This window comes from Anguilla anguilla, chromosome 1 (genome assembly GCF_013347855.1).
Source record: "Anguilla anguilla isolate fAngAng1 chromosome 1, fAngAng1.pri, whole genome shotgun sequence".
NCBI classification, from domain to species: Eukaryota; Metazoa; Chordata; class Actinopteri; order Anguilliformes; family Anguillidae; genus Anguilla; species Anguilla anguilla.
The window spans coordinates 57,832,315-57,856,739 of NC_049201.1; the positions used below are offsets into that span (position 1 = coordinate 57,832,315).

Below are 24,425 nucleotides of genomic sequence, written 5' to 3' on the forward strand. Positions count from 1 at the left end.
ACACTTTACAAAGTGACTTGCTGTATCCCTCATCATGAATAAAGTGCCTTTAGGAAAGCACCTCCATGTATTCATGAGGTCTATATAAATAAAGAGAACAGCCATAGTATTTACAGGGTGTGGTAGGTAACATACTAATTACAAAATATATGTCAATACTTAAATTAACCGTTGATCAACCATACAAACATATTCATGAATACTTGGCACTATGCCACTTCAAATGTGAAAATACATTTTCTGCATCTAAAATTCTAGGCTTGCCATTGCATCACAAGAGTGTGTGGTAACGCAACACAATGCATACCCCTTTGAGCCTTGTTGTTGAACGTTTGAGGCTTTACCCATTCTTACCAGTGCTTATTAAAATATACAAAATATAACATGTAATGCATAGATGTTCTTGAATATTTAGAACTGCTTTAGACTGGGAACATTTCTTTGGGTAGGAACACATTACATGTTAATTAGTTATACTGGTCACATGCAGTGACTGGAATCAAGTATGCTATGTGATTCTTTGTACTATTTACACGATGGCTGATTTCAAATGAGACCCCTCACACCCTAAAGCGTGCAGTGCTAAGCCTTATTTGTACAGCTCCAGTAAGGTGTGCCTCTGAGCTAAGCTGGCTGCGCTGAGATATGAGTGATTATACATGCCTCATATAAACAGGAGAGGCCAGGGGAGGCGTTCAGCTAGCCCGATGACTCATGTTTCCATACTGGGCAGTGGTAGAAAGTTTCCGCCCAGCCAGAGAACAGACTCCTCACTCTATTCATGTCAGTACCGTTCTCTTTCCTTCCCCCCATTCTCTAGCCCGCTTCCCTGCCAGACAGCTGCAGCGGCCCCTCAGAAAGACCACGCCCATGGGTCAGTAAGACTGCTCTGCTAGCTTCACAGATGCAGCTTTCACAACAACTGTAATCACAGCATTCTGACTTCCAAACATAGTTGGAAAAGAACAACTTGTGGAACGCTTTTAAAAGCGAAAGGGAAAAAAATGTTCAGATGCCAATTTTTAACACATTCATACAAAGTCCTGTACTTTCCTAAAATCTGTACCATTGATATGCAGTGGAAACTTTTCAAAGGACAGCAGACTGCTAATGCTTCTGTCAGACATGGATTTTTTTTTTTCACTTTCAGAAACAAAGACCTCCGGATTTTTTTATCTACTGCTCTGAAAGCACAGCTGGTCATGCTTGGCTGAAGCAATTTCCTTCTGCTTCTAGATATCACCCACTGACAACATGAGGAATGCCTGAATGTTTAAACTGACTGAAGCAGATGCAAACAGAAAAGTGATATATTTATATGCAATATGAGATTTTAAATGTTCAACACCATTAGAGACTTAATCAAAGCCAATGAGCAACAGGTCATTATCCAAGTGGATTTCTTGTAAATGTCGCAGTTTGACACAATTATGTTTTCTGACTGCTACTACTGATAAGCATGCAGGAATGGGTGTTTGTTTTTATTTTTCACTCACATTTCCATATATGGAAGCAAAGACATGTTTTGGTGGATGACCTTGGTACCGGTCCCTTCTAAACCAAATATATGTTCTGATTTATTTTCTATACATGAAGCAATGTTTATATCAAACAAATGTCTCATGGACCACATTTGTAGGCTGGGCATAGCCAGGGTGGAGTCAGCAAGCCCAGAGCACTGCCAAAATGGTACACACATTTTCTGCTGTCTTGAACCCACAACCTACCAAAGGCTGTTTTCTATATGTAACATATTTGAGGCCTGGAGCTTGGGAGCTCAATACGAATTTAACACTCTTGATGTAAAGTAGAAACTGCACTACCGAAGCCCTGCACTTATGTACTCAATTGTTTGGTACCGCATGAAGTTATAATATATCACAACTGTAGAATCCTCTATGAGAGCTCACATTTTAATATGAAATAAAATGTAAAATATGGCAAACAAAATCTTTTGGTTTTATATCACTGAATGTGAAAGGCACATTATTTTTTCTAAAACATAAACACTATTCTGACACATAGCCAATCTTAAAAAAAAAAAGGAATTGTGCCTTTTTAAATACAGGTGCGAATATGTCTCAAATGACTTATATCAACTGATTACACCAAGAAACATACTTAAGTTATTAAGCTTAAGCTTTTGATACATAAGTCCTCGTAACACATCAGTGTCAAATATTCATTGGCAATACCAGAATATACACAATTAAAGCTTTTTTGGCAAAAAATATACTTACAACTACACCCAATCAAACTAAATCCACTGGCCAACCTAGAACACAAGCCTGCGTGTAACAGCTAATACTGAGATAAATACTGTGGCATGGGGTCCTGCTGGTTCCTGGCCAGGATCCTAATGTAACACTTTTTTGCTAAGGCAATTATAAACAAAACAAATGACAAACATGTCCAACATTCCTAAAATGCAGATAGAAATAAAAAGCAGATAAAAAAATGAAAATTTTGTTCCTACACAGCTGCACCTGCAAGGAAGAGAAAACCAAACAATAAGCAGAATCCAAGGTACATAAAATTTTAAAAATTCCAATTTGCTGGTCACATTTTTACCTCTTAACAGGGAAAGCTCAGAGCTCTCATTTAACACAAAGATAATACCATGACAATAAAATGAAATATCTGTATCCCAGAATTAATAGTATAGTACACAATTCATGTGGTTTAAGTAAGGAATAAACCATGACGTGCTGTCCCGTTATTGGAAAATAATGTACAACGGGGGTGGTGATGCGCCCGAGGCAAAGCCGAGGGTCGCTTAACCAGCCCCGAAGTAGCCTACATTATTTTCCAATAACGGGACAGCCCCGAAGGGTTTATTCCACTTATACAACGGGTCACTCTGGTTGGTAGCAAGTCAGTGCTAGGGAGATGAATTTGATTGACTTATGGTTTCATGAAGTTTTATTAAATAATGTAATGACAAAAATGACCAAAATTGGTGCTAATTGTATGATATAAAACGAGAAGGAACTATTTTTGTCGATGGAATCGTTGTTCTCATAGAATTAACGACCAGAGGTTTTTGCTTAACAATGGTGCAAATAGAACTACCAGCCAGAGTTTTGCTTGACAACGGTAAAATAATATGTCCAAACGGCCGTGGAAGAATATTTCACTTCAGCTGATTAAGACGATAAAAATCTAGAAATATTAAAGTAACCATATAGTCATTGTTGGTAACCCATTGTATAAGTGGAATAAACCCCTCCAGGCTGTCCCGTTATTGGAAAATAATGTAGGCTACTTCGGGGCAGGTTAAGCAACCTTCGGCTTCGCCTTGGGCACATCACCACCCCCGTCGTACATTATTTTCCAATAACGGGACAGCACGTCATGGTTTATTCCTTACTTATTCTATAAATATATTTTATATTAGACTGATTAGAAAACATGGAATCATTTTTATTTGAGAGGCTGGAACATGTTTATAGGCAGTGGTGGCCAGAATTAGCCAACATCATTTCATTTACCTGTTGGCTGGGACCCACATGTGATCTTGTAGGACATCCAGATGCTGACTGCAAGTAAAAAAGTGGCAATGAAGCCAAACACCTGCAGGAAAACGTGAAAAGATTCAGTGCTTCAAAATGGTACGACCACCTCTCACAAGGTTTACACAACACTAAAATCAGGTAAAAAACTAAAATTAGCTTTGGACTTTAAATATCCTATATTTCATGAAGCTTGTAACATGTAACATGTTGAGCAACTAATTGGCCCAATTGTTAAGTATATCTGCTAATTCCTGAAATCCTTACACCCAAAATATCACCATGCTATGGGCAGAAAATATTACCATGCTATGGCATTATGCTGCCTTGCACCCAGGCCGCTGAGAAAGAGCATCTGTCTTGCGGTCAATAATCTAACTGGCAACAAGAAAGTACAAAACCAACTACCCACCGATCCGGCGACAAGGGCAGAAATTTGGCCACACTTCACTGCAGCCACTATAGATGCAATGAAGACTAGGATTGTCCCCACGGCATAATGCAAAAACTCCTGAAACACAAGCAAACAGGGACTTGTAACACACATCTCATGATTTAAATAAGTAAGACGCTTTTAGTCTATTAGTTCCTTAAACACAGCACTGACTATTTAATTACACTGTTCAATACCGCTTTTGACAAATCTCAATATTGTGTAAGTCAGGCTCCAATTGTAAGTGACAAGTCAAGCCAACTCCAGTACTGGCCTACAACATACAACTGGCCTTTACAGAGCCTTTGATTACTAAGAATTTATTGAATTTTCAAAAGAGAACATGAAATTGACCAAAAGATTGAACTGAACACAACATTTTCCCATTTGTTCCTTTTGGTGAGGTTATGGGTTAGATACATTACAAACTTTATACTTCATCAATCTTTTATGCGTTGTAGTAATAATAACGATAATAAACCATTTATATAGCACCTTTCGTTCAAATTATTAGGCCAAAGTTCTTCATGGAAACATGAAAAAGAAACAAATAAATGATATAGTAAAAAGAAAGCTAAAAACAGAGCATATAGAGATAAGAGACTATTTCAATAGAGAAATCTCCATCAACTTCCACACTTTCTCACGTTCTCACATCGGTATGGGACATCCATGGACTCTAAGGGCCACCGCACAGTTTTTGTCTGTATTTGAGCCTTCCCAGAATGTAGAAATATTCGAACCAATTTAAGCCTTACATTGTACTGAAAAGTTCATTTTTTCATATTTATCAGTGCTCACTGCTGCAACACGGACAAGCATGTTCTCTCCTCCAAAGCATGTGAGGTCAGCTGGCACTTCTCATCATTCCGCAATTCAGGGGACACGTGCTGCCCAACAGGCAGACCACAGATGCCCAATCAACCAGGGGGGCCGCTAATGCGCAATGAGACTTCGCGCCTGAGCAACGCGAGCAGCAACTGTGCGTCGCTGTGCTAGGCTACCAGCTGCAGTCAGCACTGGCATGGTCTGGATTCAATACCAGACCGCGGGGCCCATCTATGTACTACATGAGTAATAGGAGGAGCCACCCAGCAGCCCCCAAACAGATATAATTTTAACTGAACCAAACAGATATAATCTTCACTGTACCCCATCTGGTTTTGTTCCAGGCTACGATAAGCCCCTCTAATACAATGTGAAGGTACTGTAGTTCTGACTATTGAATGGAGCTTTTCTATGTAAAATTCTACATAGAAAGCAACACATTGCTTAACAAACCATACATTATAGCTATGGTTTTGCTTATAATTTCATTTCAGTCGGTATGTACATGTTATACGGATCAAAAGCCAAAAAGGCCAGTCCTTTTGAGACCCATAGAACCAGGCTGCACAGTGATTGACAGGACAGATGGTCCTAATGATGAAATTTGTGTGACCTATCATTTGTGCAACAAACATGCATGCCTACATGTGTCAGGAGAGGCATTCACCGTCAGGGTCCAGTTGATGCAGGGGATCTTGCTCTGGAGCCTGAAGATGTACATCAGGAAGAAGATAAGGAAGGCAATGAGGAACCACAGAGTGACCACCTCAAAGTAACGGAAGGCGGAGTAGTCTGTCCATGCAGAAGAGCAGTGGACACACAGGAATGCAATAAGCAGTACAACCTAAAGAAAGAAAGGGAAAAGGAAGGCGGGAGGGGGCAGAGAAAGGAGCAACTTTATAAGTCAAAACAATTCAGCACTTTTATTACAAAACAACAAATGGCATTGATATTTAAATGTCAGCCCCCAGACCTCCAAAAGTGGTATGAAAACAGACTACAAATGAAACAACTCATTATAAAATAAATCAGACCATATTGTCCTGAAAAAACAGGCAAATCTTTCTTTGGGAGGAAACTGGCCTCTCAGCACAAACCTTTGGTCAAGCTCACTTCTTTAATCAGTGAAATCATACTTCGTTAGTTCCTTGTGCGAGAATATTTCATCAGTTTTTTCTTTGTGACAGGGAAATGTAGGGCTTTTTAAATTTTACGGTGTATGGCCCTGTTTCCTTTGAAATTCTTGTATTCCGTGTAGCAGCTACAGGGATACAAAGAATCTCTGGTTGATGGACATAGGCGGTTTTACCATAGGTCATAGGTAGGCAATTGCTTGGGGCCTCGTCCGCCGAAGGGGCCTCGTGAATTTGTGGTTCCTTTTTTTTTTTTTTTGTTAATTTATAAAACATTTTTTTTTCTTGTCACTCCAAACAAATGATAATCTGTAATAGATCAAAATAAATCTGTCTACATGTAAATGTGGGCCTATCCAATTAAAGATCTATATTTGCCAATATTTATTATCACCCACATTTCACATTTAATGGACTATTCCACCTTGACCTTCCTGCATTGCGCCTAATCAATGACGACGAGTTGCCATCAGAGAGAGTCACGATCTTTGTTACCAAAAAGCGTTTTCACAGTGTATTTGAGAAGAGAAAGAGGAAGAAGGAAGATGCTCAGTTTAAAGTGACAATCTCGAAGATTTCAGTTTCGTTCTCTATGGCGGTGCCAATGGCGAGAAGCGGTAATTGCAGGTGTGTTTTTGGACCTCACTTCCCATAGATCCAACCGGATCCAACCAGTGTCGCCTGTGTGACGTCAGTCAGTTGGCACGCCAACTATAACACTTACTATTTACTGAATAAAAAAACGGTTGTTATAAAAGTAACGTCATGTACATACCAGAGACTGTAAAAAATATGGACAAAGCTACTGTGACGTCACCCATTGCCTCTCCGTGGGTCTGTAAAACACGTTTTGAAGCTCAATGGCGGGCGCGGCCATGTTCTCGATTTGGAGCCAAAACCATAGAGTTAAGCGGTCTTGTGATTTTTATAATGTGATTGACAGTCCGGTGCGGAAAAGCCCATCAACCTGAACTAATGATTGCAGAACGAACTTGAGGCTAGCTGACTGTCTGCCGTTATGTTTTAAAATATATGATCAAATGTTTACGGAGTTTAATTTCCATCCGTGACTGTACTGTGTCATGTAATCACGTTATATGTATGACATTAATAATACAATTATGTTCAGTTATCTTCAATTCATGTTTCTCGGCAAAACGAATATGCTTAGCTAGCATATCAGCTTGCCAGTGAGCTAGGTAAGCTATCCGTGGTTAGCTCACGCATTAGCAATATGAACTACAGGGGAAGAACATCGACTGCACTGATGGTCAAGCAATCAGAGATGTGTAGACTACTGGTGATTTGACTAGGCTAATTTTCATATAACTGTCTGGTAGACCTGCTGTTAACCAAGCAAGTTATCGTCGTAGGTTTTCGCCACAGTCAGTTAATGAGCCATTAACTGCTACTACTCCATTGCCGTTTGTGGTGTTTACTTGCTGGGTGACGCTAGCTTACCGATCGTTCGCAAGTCACTTTTTACCGAATAAAAATTAACACTGTCAGCGGTGATTAACAAATCTACCAAGTATTTTAATAACTGTTTACAGGCGTGTAAATATGACAACGCACTTTGAAGAGCAAGTTTTCCACCTGTTGCATAAAGACAAAAATAATGTACATTGAATTTCTAATTATTATTTTCTTGCTAGCTTCTAGCTTTGTCACATTCGTGCAGCATAGCCCAGGTAGATATTTACGGAATGTACACGACTGACAAGCCGTCAAACACGTTTGACAGATGGAATATTTGCCGGTTAGGGTTAGCTAGCTAGTCAAATGGCTTGGTAGCCGAAGTTGCGAACTGTTTTAGCATAGGCTACTGGACTACCACATATAGCAAATAAGCGTTAGCTGATTACGCTTTCTGCCAACTAATTATTTGGTTAAGTGGGCTAAAGGAAATAGTAAAAATGACTTGGCTACTGCAAAACTTCAGAGGAGGATTATTTTATGATCATCTAGTGCAGCTGTAAATAGCACACGCTATAATGAAACCACTACAAAATGGGATGCCTGCATTTTCTGACTTCGCACGGGTGGACCGTGGTCGGAGCCGCAATGTCAAGGCCAAGAGACGCCACCTCCCACCCCAGTGACCACAGATTATAGCCCCTACTGTAGCTCAGTCCTCTGCAGTAATCCGGAAGTGACGCAAGCTGTAACTCATTGGTCCAGAACAAATATTGGCACTGTGCCCAAATGACGCAATAAATCATGAAATCGACCCATGGACAGTCATAAGACGAATAAAATACACCTATTATGACTATTTGTTCTTGTGAGAAAAAATTATTGACTTTGTATTTTGATCGCATTTGTACCGTAGACTTACATGGAAACCGGATATGAAAACACCTATACTGGAGCCATCCGTAGTGGCGCTAGTGAGCAACCAGGAACTACAACACCAGGAAATGAGCTTCAAAAACGAAGTCTGGTTTTGGCCGCTTGGTACGTACTCATTCGTTGTCTAACATTAGGCTAACTCAAGATGTCTTTACACTGCCGAGCTGGGTTAAAATGTCGTAGCAAACCTGGGGTAGAATTAGTGATGATCAATTTCTGCAAACGTTCTTTATCCACCTTTTGCCTGGTATGAACATCTTTACACTGCAGAGAAGAATTTGCGGGATTCGCTGTGGCTCGTGCAATTATGTATCTCGTGCACAATAAGCAGTCTTTTTCGTGAATGATTGTTGTGTGGTATTTTGGAAACAACTGCCCTGCAAAATGTTACCCCTGGTGTTTCTGGTTTTGCTAGCTAAACTGTTCGAGAATAAAGCTGAGGGTGTTAAATTAGCAATCAGAACGAGAAGAATAAAACAAGAACAAATGAGATTTCATCAAAAAGGGCATAAAGGCTGAAGGAACATATGAGGAAGCGTAATAAAATAATAACAATGCTAATCCATACTGCCGTATTCTTTTATTTAGTTTTCTCCTGCATGACGTCTTCAGAAATCAGACCCGGCTCTGCTCCACATACCCCGGCTTTTTTCCGATCATTATAATATACTGATGAACTCGATGGCAATGTAAATAACGGTAACGTTAAGGCCAGTTCAGATCAATGATTCGCAAGGAGGCAAAACGGTTTTAGAATGCTGCAGGGAAAATTGTAGCGGTGTGAACTGGCTAGTAGCTACGGAAGAGGATTAGGGCCACGTGCAATTTTTTTTTTTGAGTTCTGACTTTAGTCAGAATTCTGAGATTAAAGTCAGAATTCTGACTTTAAAGTCAGAACTCAAAAAAAATTTTCACATGTGACCCTAATCCTCTTCCGTAAGTAGCAGAGCCGTTGCCTGCCCTGTCAAATCGCCAAGTGCAGTTTTAGAATGTTTACAACCAGACCTCTTGGAATTTTGCAAGTTGCACCCAGTCTCGTTGCGAATCATTGATCTGAACTGGCCTTAAGTTAGCTACACTGCAACGTTGCAACAAGGTAGCATGGCATTCGAGAGACGGTTTGCGAGGTCGGTACCGGTCGGTAGCGTTAGCTAGCGTTTTTTCTAATTGTTAGCCGACATTAGATTGTGTTAATTACATTAGCTAGCTAGCTAACGCAACGTTACCTGTATGAGAGATGGATATTGTGCGCAACGTTGTCTAAACTAATGTTGTCTTTCAAATAGCTATGTAAATGGTAAATGGACTGCATTTATATAGCGCTTTTATCCAAAGCGCTTTACAACTGATGCCTCTCATTCGCCAGAGCAGTTAGAGGTTAGGGATTAGGTGTCTTGCTCAAGGACACTTCGACATGCCCGGGGCGGGGTTTGAACCGACAACCCTCCGACTGCCAGACAATCGGTCTTACCTCCTGAGCTATATCGCCCCAAAAAACAGTACGCCGCTCACACACCTGAGTTGAAGAGCGAGCCTGTTGCGTTAGTTCCGCCTACCCTCTCTGCTTGACCAACCACTGATGGGTGATGAAAAACGCGCCACTAACTGTGCGCCACTTGTGATTTTTTCCCGGGAATGTCGCCACAGACACCACGTTTTTTAAATCATGAATTATGATGATAATAACAATAGTATAAATTAATATAAAAATAGGCTCAATCACCATTGTGTTACCCAATGCAGCGATAGATAGTGACTTAAAATACATTTATTTTAATGAAAATCTTCGAGATTATTACTTTAAGGAAAATTTGCCTAAACTGACGAAATTCAATGCAGACGTTGCTTCATTTCAAACTGCTTTCCTAACGGTTATTTTGTATCCTGCGACTTGGGTTACAACAGTGAATTTGTACGGATTCCTAGACATGATGATGGCGACCACCCTTTCTCATATTAACCTCAAATACTCAAGAAAATTTATGTCAAGTTCCATTCATGTATATGGGGTGGTTGATACACGTCCCTTTGCAACCAAAATCTAGCGCTGGACAACTTCTAGGTTATTTTTTTTTTAAATCGCGAAAGTACTTACAAAAATAACTACTGGAGGTAACGAGGACATTTTTCCTACATAACTAGGTGCAGGTTGTTACCGATATTTCGCCTATTCTTTCATATATAGTTGCAAATCAGTTTACGTTTTCCTGTCTGTCGAACGAAGTTGGTTGATAATAGGTGCTCTCACTCTGACGTTACAACAGGTGTTAGTTGAAGAAGCTGAGCCAGCAGCCTCACGCTCAGCCTGTTGTGCACCCACCGCACCTACTACAACTTCTACCGCTACTATCTCTGCGGGTTCCGGTGAACCAGCTACAGTGTGGGAGGAAAGTGTCAGAGGCGACACAGACAGACAGCACCAGCCCACCACAAACCAGACACCGGGACTTTTACCCCTAGAGACAAGTGAATGTCCAAATGCTTTATCAAAAAGCATGTACTATACTTTTGTCTTTAGATTAAAGATTATATACTTATAATCTTTTTCTTGCCATATTGTCTTCTAACTGACTGAAGGTCATCTGAAGTTCTTTAGTTATAAATCTCATTTGGGTCTGTCCTTTAGTTCTGTGGCTTTGTTAACTGAAAAGAGCTGCCTCCAAATAGTTTTTGTTCACTAGCTATGATTGCGTTAAGCAAAATGGAGAAGGGCCTCACATTGGTCTTTGCCTGGGGCCTCCAAATCACTAAAACCGCTGATGGAGGAGATATGACTTCTAGGCTTACCCATTACAATTTTTAAAGAATTTGTCAGGGATCCATTGAGGGTTCGAGCTCAGTGGCGCTCAGAACGGTAACTGCGATCCATCGATGGCTGATAACTAACATCATTGAGAACTTATTACGCTGACATTTCATCCGAAGCTTAATTTGATTGCTACAGTTGAGTAATACAACATCCCTCACAGTTGCACAGGCGCACTACAGACCATTTGTTTTAGGCTACTTCATACAGACTAGCCTACCTACTGGTCCGACATAGCTTTTCAGTGTACACAGCCAAAATAGGTTAACTAACGCGAACTTCCCCTTAGCTAGCCAACTAATGACATTTCCGCTAACTCTTCCGTTCGGATCCACCCAAAATATCAGACAGCAAAAACAAAGGGAAAAATACGTGTTAAAAAAACATGTTGCGAAAGTTCTCATTTAAGGCTACATATTTGCCAAAGAAAGATTCGGCTGTCAACATGGCGTGTGCATGACGGAATGAAACAAAATAAAATGCGGAATAGCCTACTATCACAGCGAATGACCTGTTAAACTATGATACCATTTTATGAAATGTATTCAACAGTAACATGAACAACTCTTACCACTTGAGCGATTTTGAGTAAACCCTGAACAGTCCGTGCATAACCAATGTTTAGAATACCCCCATCAGATGTCGACGTTGTGGTGGTTGTCGTTGTAACTACTGTATGGGACATTTTCAAATACTAATTTTGAAATTACAAAATTAACAACCATAAATAAAACGAAATAAATCGAAAACGCCGTTTTGTAGTTTGCAAAACAGCCCTTGTCTAGTCTACTCTTGCTAACCACGTCGTCCGTTCCACTTCCACATGCGATTAACTGTGTAGCAAAAAAAAAAAAAAAGGGCGTGACACGGATGCTGTTTGAAGCGTCATGGTACAGAACTTTCGTGACAGATCATAAATGATTAAAAACTGGGGATCGAGTATTTGCGCCTGAGTGGCAGACAGACTATCAGCGGATGGAGCCAAAACACAGGCAAATCCTTAAGGAGAACCATTTTCAGTCCCCCGACCGGCGTTTAGAACAAAAAATCATTTTCTAACAGCGCACGATGACCCAAATCACACGGCAAAACAACAAAACATCTTAAAATAAGATGACCAGTATTCCATCACGGCCAAGCCAAAGCCCTTTCTTAAAACCCATTAAAGATTTGCTGTATAATCTTAAATGTTCCATCCTCCAACATTCTCTGTCTAACTTGACTGAGTTGGAGCACACGTGCCATTTTAAGGTGTAACTGCACAAACAAGTGAAAAAGGTTAACATTTAAAATATATTCGAATAATATATTACAATACACTTTATTCAGTGTGGAAAAGACACCTTTTAAAAATAACCATCTCAGTTTGCAGCAATACTGACACAGTCATTAGATCAGGAGTGCTCAGCAAGTGAGGGCACAATGATGGCGGCAATTATAAAATCAATATATTGACATAGCCTAATAGTATTTCCTAACCATGGGTCTTGTAATATAAGGCATGTTTGCTGGTATGTGTTTCAACTGAGTTCCAATTTCTTGTATTTTGTAGCAGCACACTGGTCTTGTTCAACAGTTAAAAAGTTAAGACCTTCACATGATTACATATATTACAGTTGAAAAAAATAAAACTCCCTTACAACTAAATGTGACATGCACGGAGAAGGAGGGGAAAGGAGAAAGATGACCCCAAGTCCATTCGACCCATTTCAGGGCACTGTATTTAAGGTCAGAATATTACTGACCACTGACAGACATTCTGGTCAGAACTCCTCTCAATTTGTGCCCCCTAGTGGTGAAATGTGCCACCACTTAATGTCAGATGTACATGTGCCGCGCCCAGTGGACCTGGGATTTCCATTCTCCATGAAGCTCAGGAACTCCAGTGGTTACTCGAGGTATTGCAGTTTCGTAAACCTCTGGTGCCAAAAAGCAAATTTTCCCATTGAAGCCCATTCAAAACTACAAATTTATCCTGGCCAAATTTTGGACAGTACTTTTAAACTCTAAAATTTCTTCACACTGAACTAATTACTCTCCAGGCACAGATTTTTTTTTTTTTTTTCCGCATGATTTTACGTCACAGTGCACAACTGCTTACACGGACACACTCGGGCATGCCATGAACGAGTATGAGGCTGTGGTTGAGTAGATGTTGAAAATGGCTGAACTGAGGATCAATACCAAGAACGCACAAGTACAGACATTGAGAAACACCCTGAATGTTGCCTGCACAGAACCGATGTAGACGTAAACCTTGGCGCAGCTGGGATTACATGAATCCACCGTCATTATAATAATAATTATTATTATTATTAAATAATAATAATAATAATAATGTTACTTGCCTTAACTTTTTTGTGCTCATTGTTCATCATGATTAATCGCAACAAATAAATTAATAATAAAGCTGGCATATGTGGATCATCTTAAATTAAGATGTTCTTATGCTGATTCCACAATATTATTTTGACCTCATTGTCATTTTGATATTACCACTAATAGCCTAGGCTACTCTCATTAAAAATGTTATTAGTTGTAGTTAATCTGTCTTTGCATGATGATGGTGCTGATGATGAGTAAGATTAGTAGGAGTAATCACATATGAAAAATAAATAGGCCAACATAAATAAAAAACAAGAATAACTATATTTAATTTTCTAAAATTATTTTTCGGACTATGTTATGGTGCTATGTGGTGGTGATGATGATGATAACCATGTCAATTACAAAGATGATGATTGTATGAATATAAAATACATTACATCAGTTCTGGAGGGTACAGCAAATCGTATCAAGGTTATCTTTGCCCATATTGTACTTTATCCTGTAAACAATGAAAAGCCAATATTGCATTAAATGACAAGCTCTTATTTTATTACTACACATTGTTTATATACATAGATCCAAAAATATAAAGCACATTGCATGTTTTCATTTGAATTAAAAATAAAACTTAATATTGATTAATCTTTTGCTTTCTCTCATGCACTGCGCAGGCAATCAAGACAAAGCAAGCAGATAAATCAAATGAATTATATTTCTGTTATATAGCTGTTCCTGTCTGCAATCACTTATCACAATGACACATTTTCCTTGAGATCAGGGTAACGTTGTTTAGGAATAGCTAGGAACCGTAGGAAGGTCATTTACAGCTTTAGAAAGCACCTGTTAGACTACAATCAAATTAATAGTTGTCAACCACATTTTTATTTATTGGCTGGACCGCAACAGCGGGGCCAGCCCTACAAATGCGAATGTCTGTGACTGACTGAGTGAGTGACTGAGTGAGTGATGAAGTTACACCATTTGTCAGCCGAGCTATGAAGTCACACCTTCAGTCGGCCTGATCACGTGTGTTAGGTCCAGCCATATAGGCCTACTAGGTTTTAACCTGGTCTTGTTTTTAAAGTCACTTATCAATCTCCTTTAAACAGCAATAGTTAGTAGTAGCTAGCTACCATAACACAGAATGGCCAAGAGTGCACACTTCCTGACTGTAGGATTTCAACTTGTCTGTTATATCTGCTAGCTAGATATAATTACTTAGCCTATGTTACAGTTGATTGTCACTGAATGTTTGTAATGTTTGGAAAATCTTGCTAGCTACAGTACAACTGTTCTACTGTCTAGCTAGCTGGCTGGGGCAAGTCAGTAAGACAGCTCAATAGCTAGCCTGTGAAACATAATAGTTATTTAGTTAGCTAGCTTATCTCTATCCAGATGTGGTGGATGAGATTTGGCTCAAATTCAGCAGGATGGATGTGGATGTATTTGGCTCAGAGAGGGCAACACACTGCCACCTTTGGTTGTCCTTAGCAGAGACATCCAGCCTGCTTGGTCAGGACGCTCTGGCCCATACATTGCTAGACGATCTTCTGTATGCATTCCCTCCAGTTATACTAGTCAGCTGACTTTAGGATCTGACAGCGCAGCCATAGACTGCTGCTGCTTGCTTCCAACTGACCAGGAAGACTATGGTTTCCTGTAGACTCCTCAATAGGGATCTGTGACACCTTCTGAGGAGGAAGGACCTCCTATCTCAGCTGGAGGATCGCATAAATCTACCTCCACAATTAAGATGGCCCTGGCCCAACCCCTGTTTGAGCCAATGGGTGAGGCCCATGTGAAATGGTTGTCTATTAAGACAGCATTTTTTCAGCTGTTGCATCAGTGAGATATGTTGGGGAGCTTCACGCTCTATCAGTTACCCCAAGATGCATGTGGTGGAATCCTGATGGTTCATGGTTAAAGCTGTGGCCAAACCCATCCTTTCTCGCTAAATGTCTGTCTCCAGTTCACATAAATCAGAGCACTGAGTTGGGAGCATTCACCTCCCAAGCTCAGGATGCAGAAAGGGTTGTAATGCGGGAGCCACTGTCTGTAGTGTGTACACTGAAGGCATACGTTGAGGCAACTGTCAGTCTTCCTAAATCTGGAAACCTTTTTGTCTGCCAGTGACGGATGCAGTGGAGGCAAAGCCCTGTTTAAAAAGTGGCTGTCCAAATGGGTTGTTGAGATCATTGCATATGTCTACAGGGCAAAAGGCCTACCTCTACCTAGGGAATTACGGGCTATTCCACCTGGAGCATGTGTAAGTCATGGGCTGCCTTTAATGGTGTACCGTTGAAGGACATATGCGCTGTTGCTAAAAATTCAACAGTCTCTTTCCAAATATAATCCCACGGTTACTCAAGAACATCCACAGAGATTAATTTCTCCAGTTTCATCAAACTACTTGTTTCACCAAAGTACACCAACTGTATAACCTATATCCAAGCAAAATCTCATGCAGGCATACTAGTATGAAACTTGAGCGGTGGTGACGTGATGTGGTGGAAAGCAACCGTTTGTTGTATTTTCTATAAAGCAACTTGTTAAATACTACTCGGGGTAGGGGAACTGCCCCTGTCATGGCTCCAGCTCTGGACGACCAATTCCCTGTTTTGCTTTCACCATGTGTCTTTTGTCTCATGTCTGCATTATATTGTTAGTTGGATTATTGGTTTCCCACATTCTGCATGTCTGCTTGTTTTCTGTAATTGTCTTCACCTGTTCCACTGTGTATTATTTCCTGGTTTTCCTCTGTTCTGTGCTTGATCTTTGTGTCTGCTGCATGGTGTTCCTAGTTGCTAGTCTCTTATGTCTCATGCTTTGTACTTGTTTTCTCATGTTTCCCTGTTTGTTGTTTCGTACTGATGATTTTAACTCTAAAGACTTATTATTTAACCTTTGACTCCTTGTTGATCTCTATGCTTGGGTCCAAATTCCTACTGTGAACTGTGATGGCACCTTTTAACAAGATTTGGCCCACCAGTTGCTGACACAGTCCTACAACATTATGTCACGAGTAGCTTCTGCATGTAGGAGGACATACTGTTTAGTAATGTAACCATAGCCATAACCACAATTCAGAAAGTTTGTAAAAGCCTTGCCTTGTTTGACATGTATACAGGAAAAGATGGGACTGAAGCATCGTCTTTTCTTCTCTCACATAAAACCCTACTCTTGTTTTGGAATTTTGTTGTTGCCAAGACAGAAAACTACAATTTTCCAAAAGCACACTTGTGGCAGTATCAGGCCTAAATTAAAAGTACAGTGATATTCAAGCAATGTGCAGCCTTTAAAAAACTAGGCTTTAATTTGCAGGACATTGCCTTGTAAACATGACCAGTCCCACATTTGTTTTCATTTTGAAATATACAGTTGCTGCCCTTCGCGCCATTAGGAGTAATACAAAAAAGAACTGAATTAGTGAAGCAATGAAAATGTAATCATGGTTATACATGTGGTGGGCAATTGTTACATGTGTAAGGTATTGATGGGTAAATGTTGAATCCCTAAGGATTAAAAAAGTTGTTCTTCAATGGAAGCATAATATTTCACTTGACATTGCCATGAGACATATTTATCACAAGAAAGAATGCCTATCTCTGAAGGTGAAAAAAAAAAAGGTGGAAAAAAAAACCAAACCATTTATTTGGACACATTTTAGATTTTTACCAGCAGATGGTAGTGTTTCTCCAATAAAGTTAGAGTTTACAATACATTCACTCAGCAACACACTACACATGTTTTCGGTTGTAATGAATTTTCACTGTGTTCCCATAGCAACTGCTGAATGTGGCATCTTTATCATCCAAGTCACGTCACTTAAATTTACAGGAGTTAAAGTGTAAGCTTGTGAGTCTCTAAAGTGTAATGGTCTCTGTTGGCTTTTGCTGTCTTCATCTTGTGAGGAAGTTTAGCTTGAATCACAGCTTCCTTTCATTTTGAGCCTCCAATGGATCGAGGGGACCATGGTGTGGATATTTCCTTTAAATTACAGTGCTGATGTCTTTCAAAGTGTCAGATTTATTGGCAGTCTCACATTCACACAAAGCTCTGGTGATATAGCCCCGTATCATTTTATGTTTTGTTTTGTTTTCAAAGACAAAACAAAAAGAAAAACTCAGTAAGGGCTTTGTACTCCCTGGAATAACTACAGCAGGGTTAGTGAGATTCGGCACTTTGGCATTCCTTCAGCTTAACTCCACACCGGATTACTCTGTCCTCGAGAGGGATAAAACATCTGCTGCTGCCCATCCACATCCTGGGGGGGGGGGGGGGGGGGGAACAGAAAAGTGTTGATTAAGCTCTTTTGAATCAGAAAGTGTCAGGTTCCATGAAACCAAAACACGTCTGTTTTGTGACCACAGACACTTTTTATCTTTAAATACAAAAACTTTAAAAGAACAATTATTCAAAATTTCAGGAGCTTCCCACTGTTGTCCTGCTCTGTTTGAAGAACTAGAGGAATGCAGGAATACAGCTGGGCCTATAAACATGAGGAACAAATAAAGCAATTAACACAACATCAAATTCAATATCCCACATTAAAAAAGACTTTCAAACACTACAAGTTAAAATAATAAAACCAAATATACTTATAGAAAAACTAGGTTAATTGAAACACAAGGGCAAGGACAAAGCACACAAGATTGATTCTGGCTTCTGGAATGAAAATATTTAGAGCTCCCAGAAAATGAATTTAATTTTAAAACGCATCTCAGTCCTACCACACAGTGGACTGATGTTAAAAGAATGTGCTAACCATTGACTAGTATAAATATAAATATATTTTTCAGCTTTTACAGAATTTTGAAAACTCAAGAAAGAGAAAAAACTTTTTCTAGAAATCTGGAGAAGAGGGGATTCATTTTTTGGACTGTACAAGCTGGCTGTCAATGCTATAATACAATCAAATATTTAACATCTGAATATATGTATATGGACAAAATACCCAGTATTATAAATACCACTATGCCATCTGAAGGCCACTGCATAAGCTTCAAAGATATATCTACAACTTATGAATAGTATACATTGCAGTGAAATGCATTTTTCCTATATTCATGCTACCATATAATATCCAAACAAGAAATCCATCCATTATCCATACCCGCTTATCCTGATGGAGTCTATCCCAGCGTACATTTGGCAAGAGGCAGGGATACACCCTAGACAGGCCGCCAATTTATCACAGGGCGCCAAACAAAATATGATTCTTCAAAACAGAAAAATATATGAAGTCTGAAGTTGAATTAGAAAGCAAATGCCAGTGATTCACACAAACCATCTCTCTGCCCGAGGGTGAGCAGACGCTGCGGTACTGCCTAGGTCAGCTGCATAGCCCTCCTGCTCAGAGGCTACAGCAGCTCTGCAGGTGGACTGGAGTGGGAGCACATGGTGGTCTGCTGGTATCATGTTTCAAGGATATGCATGCTGGTGTGCACCTTCTCAAAATGACAGTCATGACATGTCCTGCAGATTATGAATTAATATACCACATTGATTGTAATATAATAATAATGTAAAATAAAATATTAAAATGATACTACTCAAATTATCATATAACAGCACGAATCTGGTGAGCTGTCATAGCAGAAAACAGCTTGTGCATGTTTGCATTTACAAGATTCAGCTTTAGCATGATAAGTTTATATGTTAGTGTTTTATATGACAGAACCCAGTTGATAAGCACATTGGATGGGGACACATTAACTGCATGTTTGTGTTTTGATTGTTTCATTCAAATGAAGTCAGACAATTGGTAGACTAACTTGACTGGAATTAAATAACTGATTATGAATTTAGTGAATTCTTGAAATTTTTAAGAAACTTGTGTTTCTTCACGTCTTGAGTAGCTTTTGTATTCTCTCAGGGGACAAAGTCATCAGATAACTTCAGCCAAGAAGCAATAATAAATTTGTTTAACTTCCTATAACCATGAGAGCTTGCAAAGTGATATAATTAGACTTATGGTTAAATCATAAGTGTGGTATTAATGCAAATTTCTTTGGCTTTGATTTGCTGAGTCTTAGAATTCCTTCAGAACAATCTCCATCGCTGACCTTTATTCCTCCTGCATCTCGGATCAGAGGTTTATATCGAGATAAACATCAGGTATTAACAGAACCCTTTGGTTTCTTGCAATATGCCCTTTTTGAAAGGCTGGGAATCAAGGCAAAATCTTCTGGAGTATGCAAGTGTTTAATGAACAGCCAACACTGATAGAAGGGCAGATTGGCCAAGGATTAAGCTTCAATTAAAACATGGCTGACCTCTTACCTGCCATTAATGCGAAGACATGGGCCTCATTTTTTATATCCCCTCTTTAGCCCAAAGTAATTAGTGGCAATGTTTACAGAAAGTATCCCACTTTCACATTGTCCAGGGTCATCAAGAGGGGGCTGTCCTTATAAGGTCATTCAAAAAGATAAAAAACCCAACAAAAGAGTAATAAAAGCCGCGTTTCCACCGCAGGAACTATACCCCGGAACTAGGAACCTTTTGAGGAACTCAGTGCGTTTCCACCGCAGGAACTAGGGTCTAAATTTAGTTCTGGGGGCTTTGTTTTACCCCCCAAAACGTTCCTGCTCGGGGGGTAGTACTTTCCGAAAGTACAGGAACCTTTTGGGTGGAGCTTGCAGCGCTGAACATTTCTGATTGGTCGAGTACTCGCAGCACTTGTGTTGTATTTATTTTCCGCCATTACCCGCCATGTTTGAAAATATGCCGGCGCAACCCGATTTATTTTCATAATAACTTCAAATCAAACTTGTATGTTATGCAGCGCAGTAGCCTAGTTTTGGTTATAGCCTGCCAACGTCTTGGAATTATAACGTGTGCTCTTCTGTTCTTTTCTTGCTTTAGTATTCGTTTTATAAAATGCTAAGCATTCGTGGTGGGACAGCATATTACGTACTAAAACATTCAAACGGATTAATTCGGTTGCTGAATATTTTCTTCCGGATTTTCTTTGTTAGCCCATTGTAATTGAATCAAAACGTTTGATACAGTTATGTGAGGTATGCGGTAGTTCTGCGTAATTCACATTGGTGATACAGTAAAAGCAAACTGGAAATCACCTTCCGCACTTTTTGTCATGGTAAAATAACAGGTTAATTCTAGTAATAGTACCTTTAGCTTTTTCAGACTGCCGTAATTTTACTCTGCCATTCTTCAATTTCACAAAAAGACCAGGAAGACTATGGACTAATTTATGGTGCATGGTTCGCATCTGGAGGGCACACTTCGCTGCTCGGCTAGCAGTAACTCCGAAGGAAAACAAACGGTGGCTGTACCACTACTAATTTAAAATTTCACGCAAGTCCGAGTTTTCGTTCTATTCTTGTCATTTTGCGATTAGCCTATATAGAATTGACGATGAGAAAGTAATCAAACAGCAAATTGTTTACAACGTGTGCATGTTTTCTGCTGTTGTTGCCAGTTATATTGGAAATGTGAATGCATTCTGTCGCTTCGGATGTCAAGACATGAAAGCGAATGTTCGCATGAAAACATAATGAATGTGTTTGAGAGGATATATAAAACAGTTACAATCTGACTATTGGTCTGTTATATCCTATTTGTTGCATAACGGTCCAAGTTCAACTACCAACGACAGTTTTGCTTGACAACGGTAAAATATGCCCAAACGGCTGCAGAAGAATATTTCAATTCCATGTGATTAAATCGATAAAAATCAATAAATACAAAAGTAACCATATATAGTCATTGTTGGCAACCCGTTGTATATAAGTGGAATAAACCCCTCCGGGCTGTCCCGGTTATTAGAAAATAATGTAGGCTACTTCGGTGGTAGTATGGGGTTACAGAAGAAATCATATGACAGATGGTCCGAGGACAACGTCGCTTTTCCATACGTCAGTGGGCTAATTTGCCTAATCTTCGCGGGACTTTAGACACCGGTGGAAACGCAGACAGCCATTGGCTGAAGGAACCTTTTAGTTCCTGGTAAAGCAGTTCCTGGGACTGAAAGTTCCGGGTAATTTTGGTGGAAACGCGGCTATACATTCTGATGTAATGTCAAAAAGTCAAGGAACAAACTTTTTATTATCTTTATTTATTTGTCAGAAACTGCAGAGATGCTTGCAAGGCCACTGTGGTAACTTGATATGCATATCAAAAGAACTAGAGCACCAATAACATGGGTAAAGATATTAAATGGCATTTAATGAGCATCTAGCAGAAAATGGTGCTAAACATGAACACACTACAGTAATTATTCTGGCATATACATTGTGCCCAACAATGACTTTTACAAGCACGTGTATACAATGTATCACAATAATTTGTATATATTATACAATATATAAATCACAGCCTGTCACAATTGGATATACAGTCAGCTCCATAATGTTTGGGACAAAGTTTTTTTTCTTCTATATTTGGCTCTGTACTCCACCATTTTAGATTTGTAATCAAACAATTAAAAATTAATTACTGGTTAAAGTGCACATTTTCAGGTTTTGTTTAAAGGTATTTTTATAGACTTGTCAAAATTACAGCACATTTCATTAAAAAGTTCCCCCATTTCAGGGCAACATAATGTTGGGGACATATTAATGTTATGCAAATGAAAATAGTCATGCTTAGTACCTTGTCGCATATCCTTTGCATGCAATGACTGCTTGAAGTCTATGACCCCAAGACATGGAGTATCTTCTCTGGTGATGTTCTGCTAGGCCTGTACTGCTCAAATTTCAGCTCCTTCTCATTTCGGGGGCTAGTTACCTAGAGTTCTGTGTTCAGCATATGAAACACATGTTCAGTTGGATTCAGATTGGGTGAGTTATTTGTCCAGAATTTCTCCTTTTTGACTTTGAAAGACTCCTTTGTTGCTTTTGCAATATGTTTGGGAACACTGTCTTGCTGAAGTATGAAGTACCGTCCAATGGGTTTGGAAACATACATACGTTTCAGGGTCTCCTGTGTCACATTTGTGCCTTGTTGGATTAGGATACAGTGGTCTTCATGTGAAATTATGATATTTTTTGATCAATGCAGAAAATAACACAGACTTTAAGGATAACAAAGTTAGCATAGCCTTTTGTAGCTGGAACACTGTGGCAGTCAAATAGGCCTATTACTGAATTAAGATTTACAGCAAAAATGTATTCGCTGTAAATTTCACCTGCCATCACATCTTGATCATAATGCTTTGCAGATCTGCAGCTACATACCTTATAAAGGTTCCAAACAGGTTCTACAGTAAGACTTTGATATTATGCAGTCATGCTGCTGTGAAAACTACAGAAATCATTTACTATGTATCTGGTTCTGACATATACTTACATTACATCCCCATGCTTGGATTTCAGGGGCCAAAGTAAAAGGCATATGCTTACTCTGCGGAGTCGCAACAATCTTCTTGTTATTTTTTATTTTTTATTTAAGGTTTCATGCAAAGTAAAAGTATACAACATGCAACTGATACGTGGCTTTGTAGTCTAGGTATCCCAATATCACAAGCCATTCAGGAGATAAACAAAACTGGATTCTTAAACTGTTCTGAACAATCAGTGTCCTTGTCATCATCCGTTCCCAGGGCTCACCTTTTGTCAGGCCAATGCCACCTAAAACAGGATTCAGATAACTGCAGGTTTGACAGAGGGGTAGGATGGCACTTCAGAGGCCTCTGGCTTTGTTCCTGTGAGAGTAGAGTTGCACATGAACCTCTGGATGTAGCACTACAGTCAAATTGCTTCTTGCTACTGTTATTTGAAATGGAACTTGGGTTGGGTGATGACAGCATAGGGTTACAGGAAGTGCTTCACAGCCAATATCCCTGACAGGATATACTTTCAGAACCTGTTCCTTATGATGGAAAACAGTCACATTGTACTGTATGGGCATGTTTGAGTTCTTGATTCTACAGAGCCTACTCTGCAGAAAGCCAGCTGCAGTCCAGTGTTTGTAAGGGCTGAAAGGCTGAGTCATATATTATTTACTAAAGTCAATGTATAGAGTCTATAAGGCCAGTATAAGCCAGAAATTGAAATGTGTTTTGTCTACCTATCCAGAGTCCATCCATTACAAGCAAAAACAAACAAATAAAAAAATAAAATTAAAATAAAAAAACCCCACTTGATTCAGTTTTGAGGGAGCTAGATTTCATTCCGTGGAATGTGTTCACAACAAAAAAAATGTGTTCACTAACATCATCATATGGTGAAGTGAGTCAGAGCAATGAAGTCAGGGCATATGGAAATGCATGGATAGGTGCATTTGTATTCCACTTTGCAAATTTATGGGGTTAGTTGTAATGTGGGTATAAGCCATTTTCCTTGCTATGATAACATCAGTATTTTTTTACATTTTACACAAGATTGAGAGTAAACCACAACTATTCTTTACGCACTGCCACCCAGATAATTATGTTATTTTAGCATTGTTGTAGGCAAGAGAAAAAATAACATATTTTAGGGAATTTTGTTTCAATAAACTAGATGCTGCTTGAATTTCATAAAAATCTTGAGTAAGTGTTATTTACAAAACTATGTACATATTATTGTATTCCTCCACCAGTAATATCAAGGGAAAACTTATTAAATAATTAATTATTGATGTTTTTTCTAACTTGAACATGCATTTTAAGAAAAGTAAGGCGGTGTACTGTGTATGCTATATATTTATAAACTATTTATAAACAAACAAGTGTTTCCTTCTTATCTATGCCCTTTCCAAATAAGAACAACACAGGGGGCAGTGAAAGCTATTATGTTTAATGCGTTCTGATTAGCCAAATGAAGGAAGTGTTGTATTATTATTATTATTATTATTATTATTATTATTATTATTATTATTATTATTATTATTATTATTGTTGTTGTTGTTGTTGTTGTTGTTAACTAGATAATAATAATAACCATAATAATAATAATAATAATAATAATAATAATAATAATAATAATAATAATAATAATAATAATAATAAATCATCATCATCATCATCATCAATTTTATTCTATTCTGATGACTACTGAACTCATGATAATGACCATATACACAAAAAG

At 39.0% G+C, this 24,425-nt stretch overlaps 1 protein-coding gene across 1 annotated transcript; it reads right to left on the bottom strand.

Annotated features, from left to right (window-relative positions):
* Positions 1-1,295: 1,295 nt before the first annotated feature.
* On the bottom strand, positions 1,296-11,948 carry cmtm7 (CKLF-like MARVEL transmembrane domain containing 7). Its single transcript, XM_035391789.1, has 5 exons — positions 11,636-11,948; positions 5,441-5,617; positions 3,925-4,023; positions 3,492-3,573; positions 1,296-2,486 (listed from the first exon to the last, which is right to left on the bottom strand). Exons 1-5 carry the CDS (start codon positions 11,747-11,749, stop codon positions 2,473-2,475), a joined length of 486 nt encoding a protein of 161 aa, XP_035247680.1. The 5' UTR covers positions 11,750-11,948; the 3' UTR covers positions 1,296-2,472.
* Positions 11,949-24,425: the final 12,477 nt, after the last annotated feature.

Excerpts from the sequence above, each read along its gene's own strand:
- cmtm7 (XM_035391789.1), bottom strand. The coding sequence starts at position 11,749 with ATGTCCCATACAGTAGTTACAACGACAACCACCACAACGTCGACATCT. Across the intron at positions 5,618-11,635 it reads TACTCAAAATCGCTCAAGTG|GTTGTACTGCTTATTGCATT; the intron begins GTAAGAGTTGTT and ends TTCTTTCTTTAG. Across the intron at positions 3,574-3,924 it reads CTGCCCTTGTCGCCGGATCG|GTGTTTGGCTTCATTGCCAC; the intron begins GTGGGTAGTTGG and ends GTTTTCCTGCAG.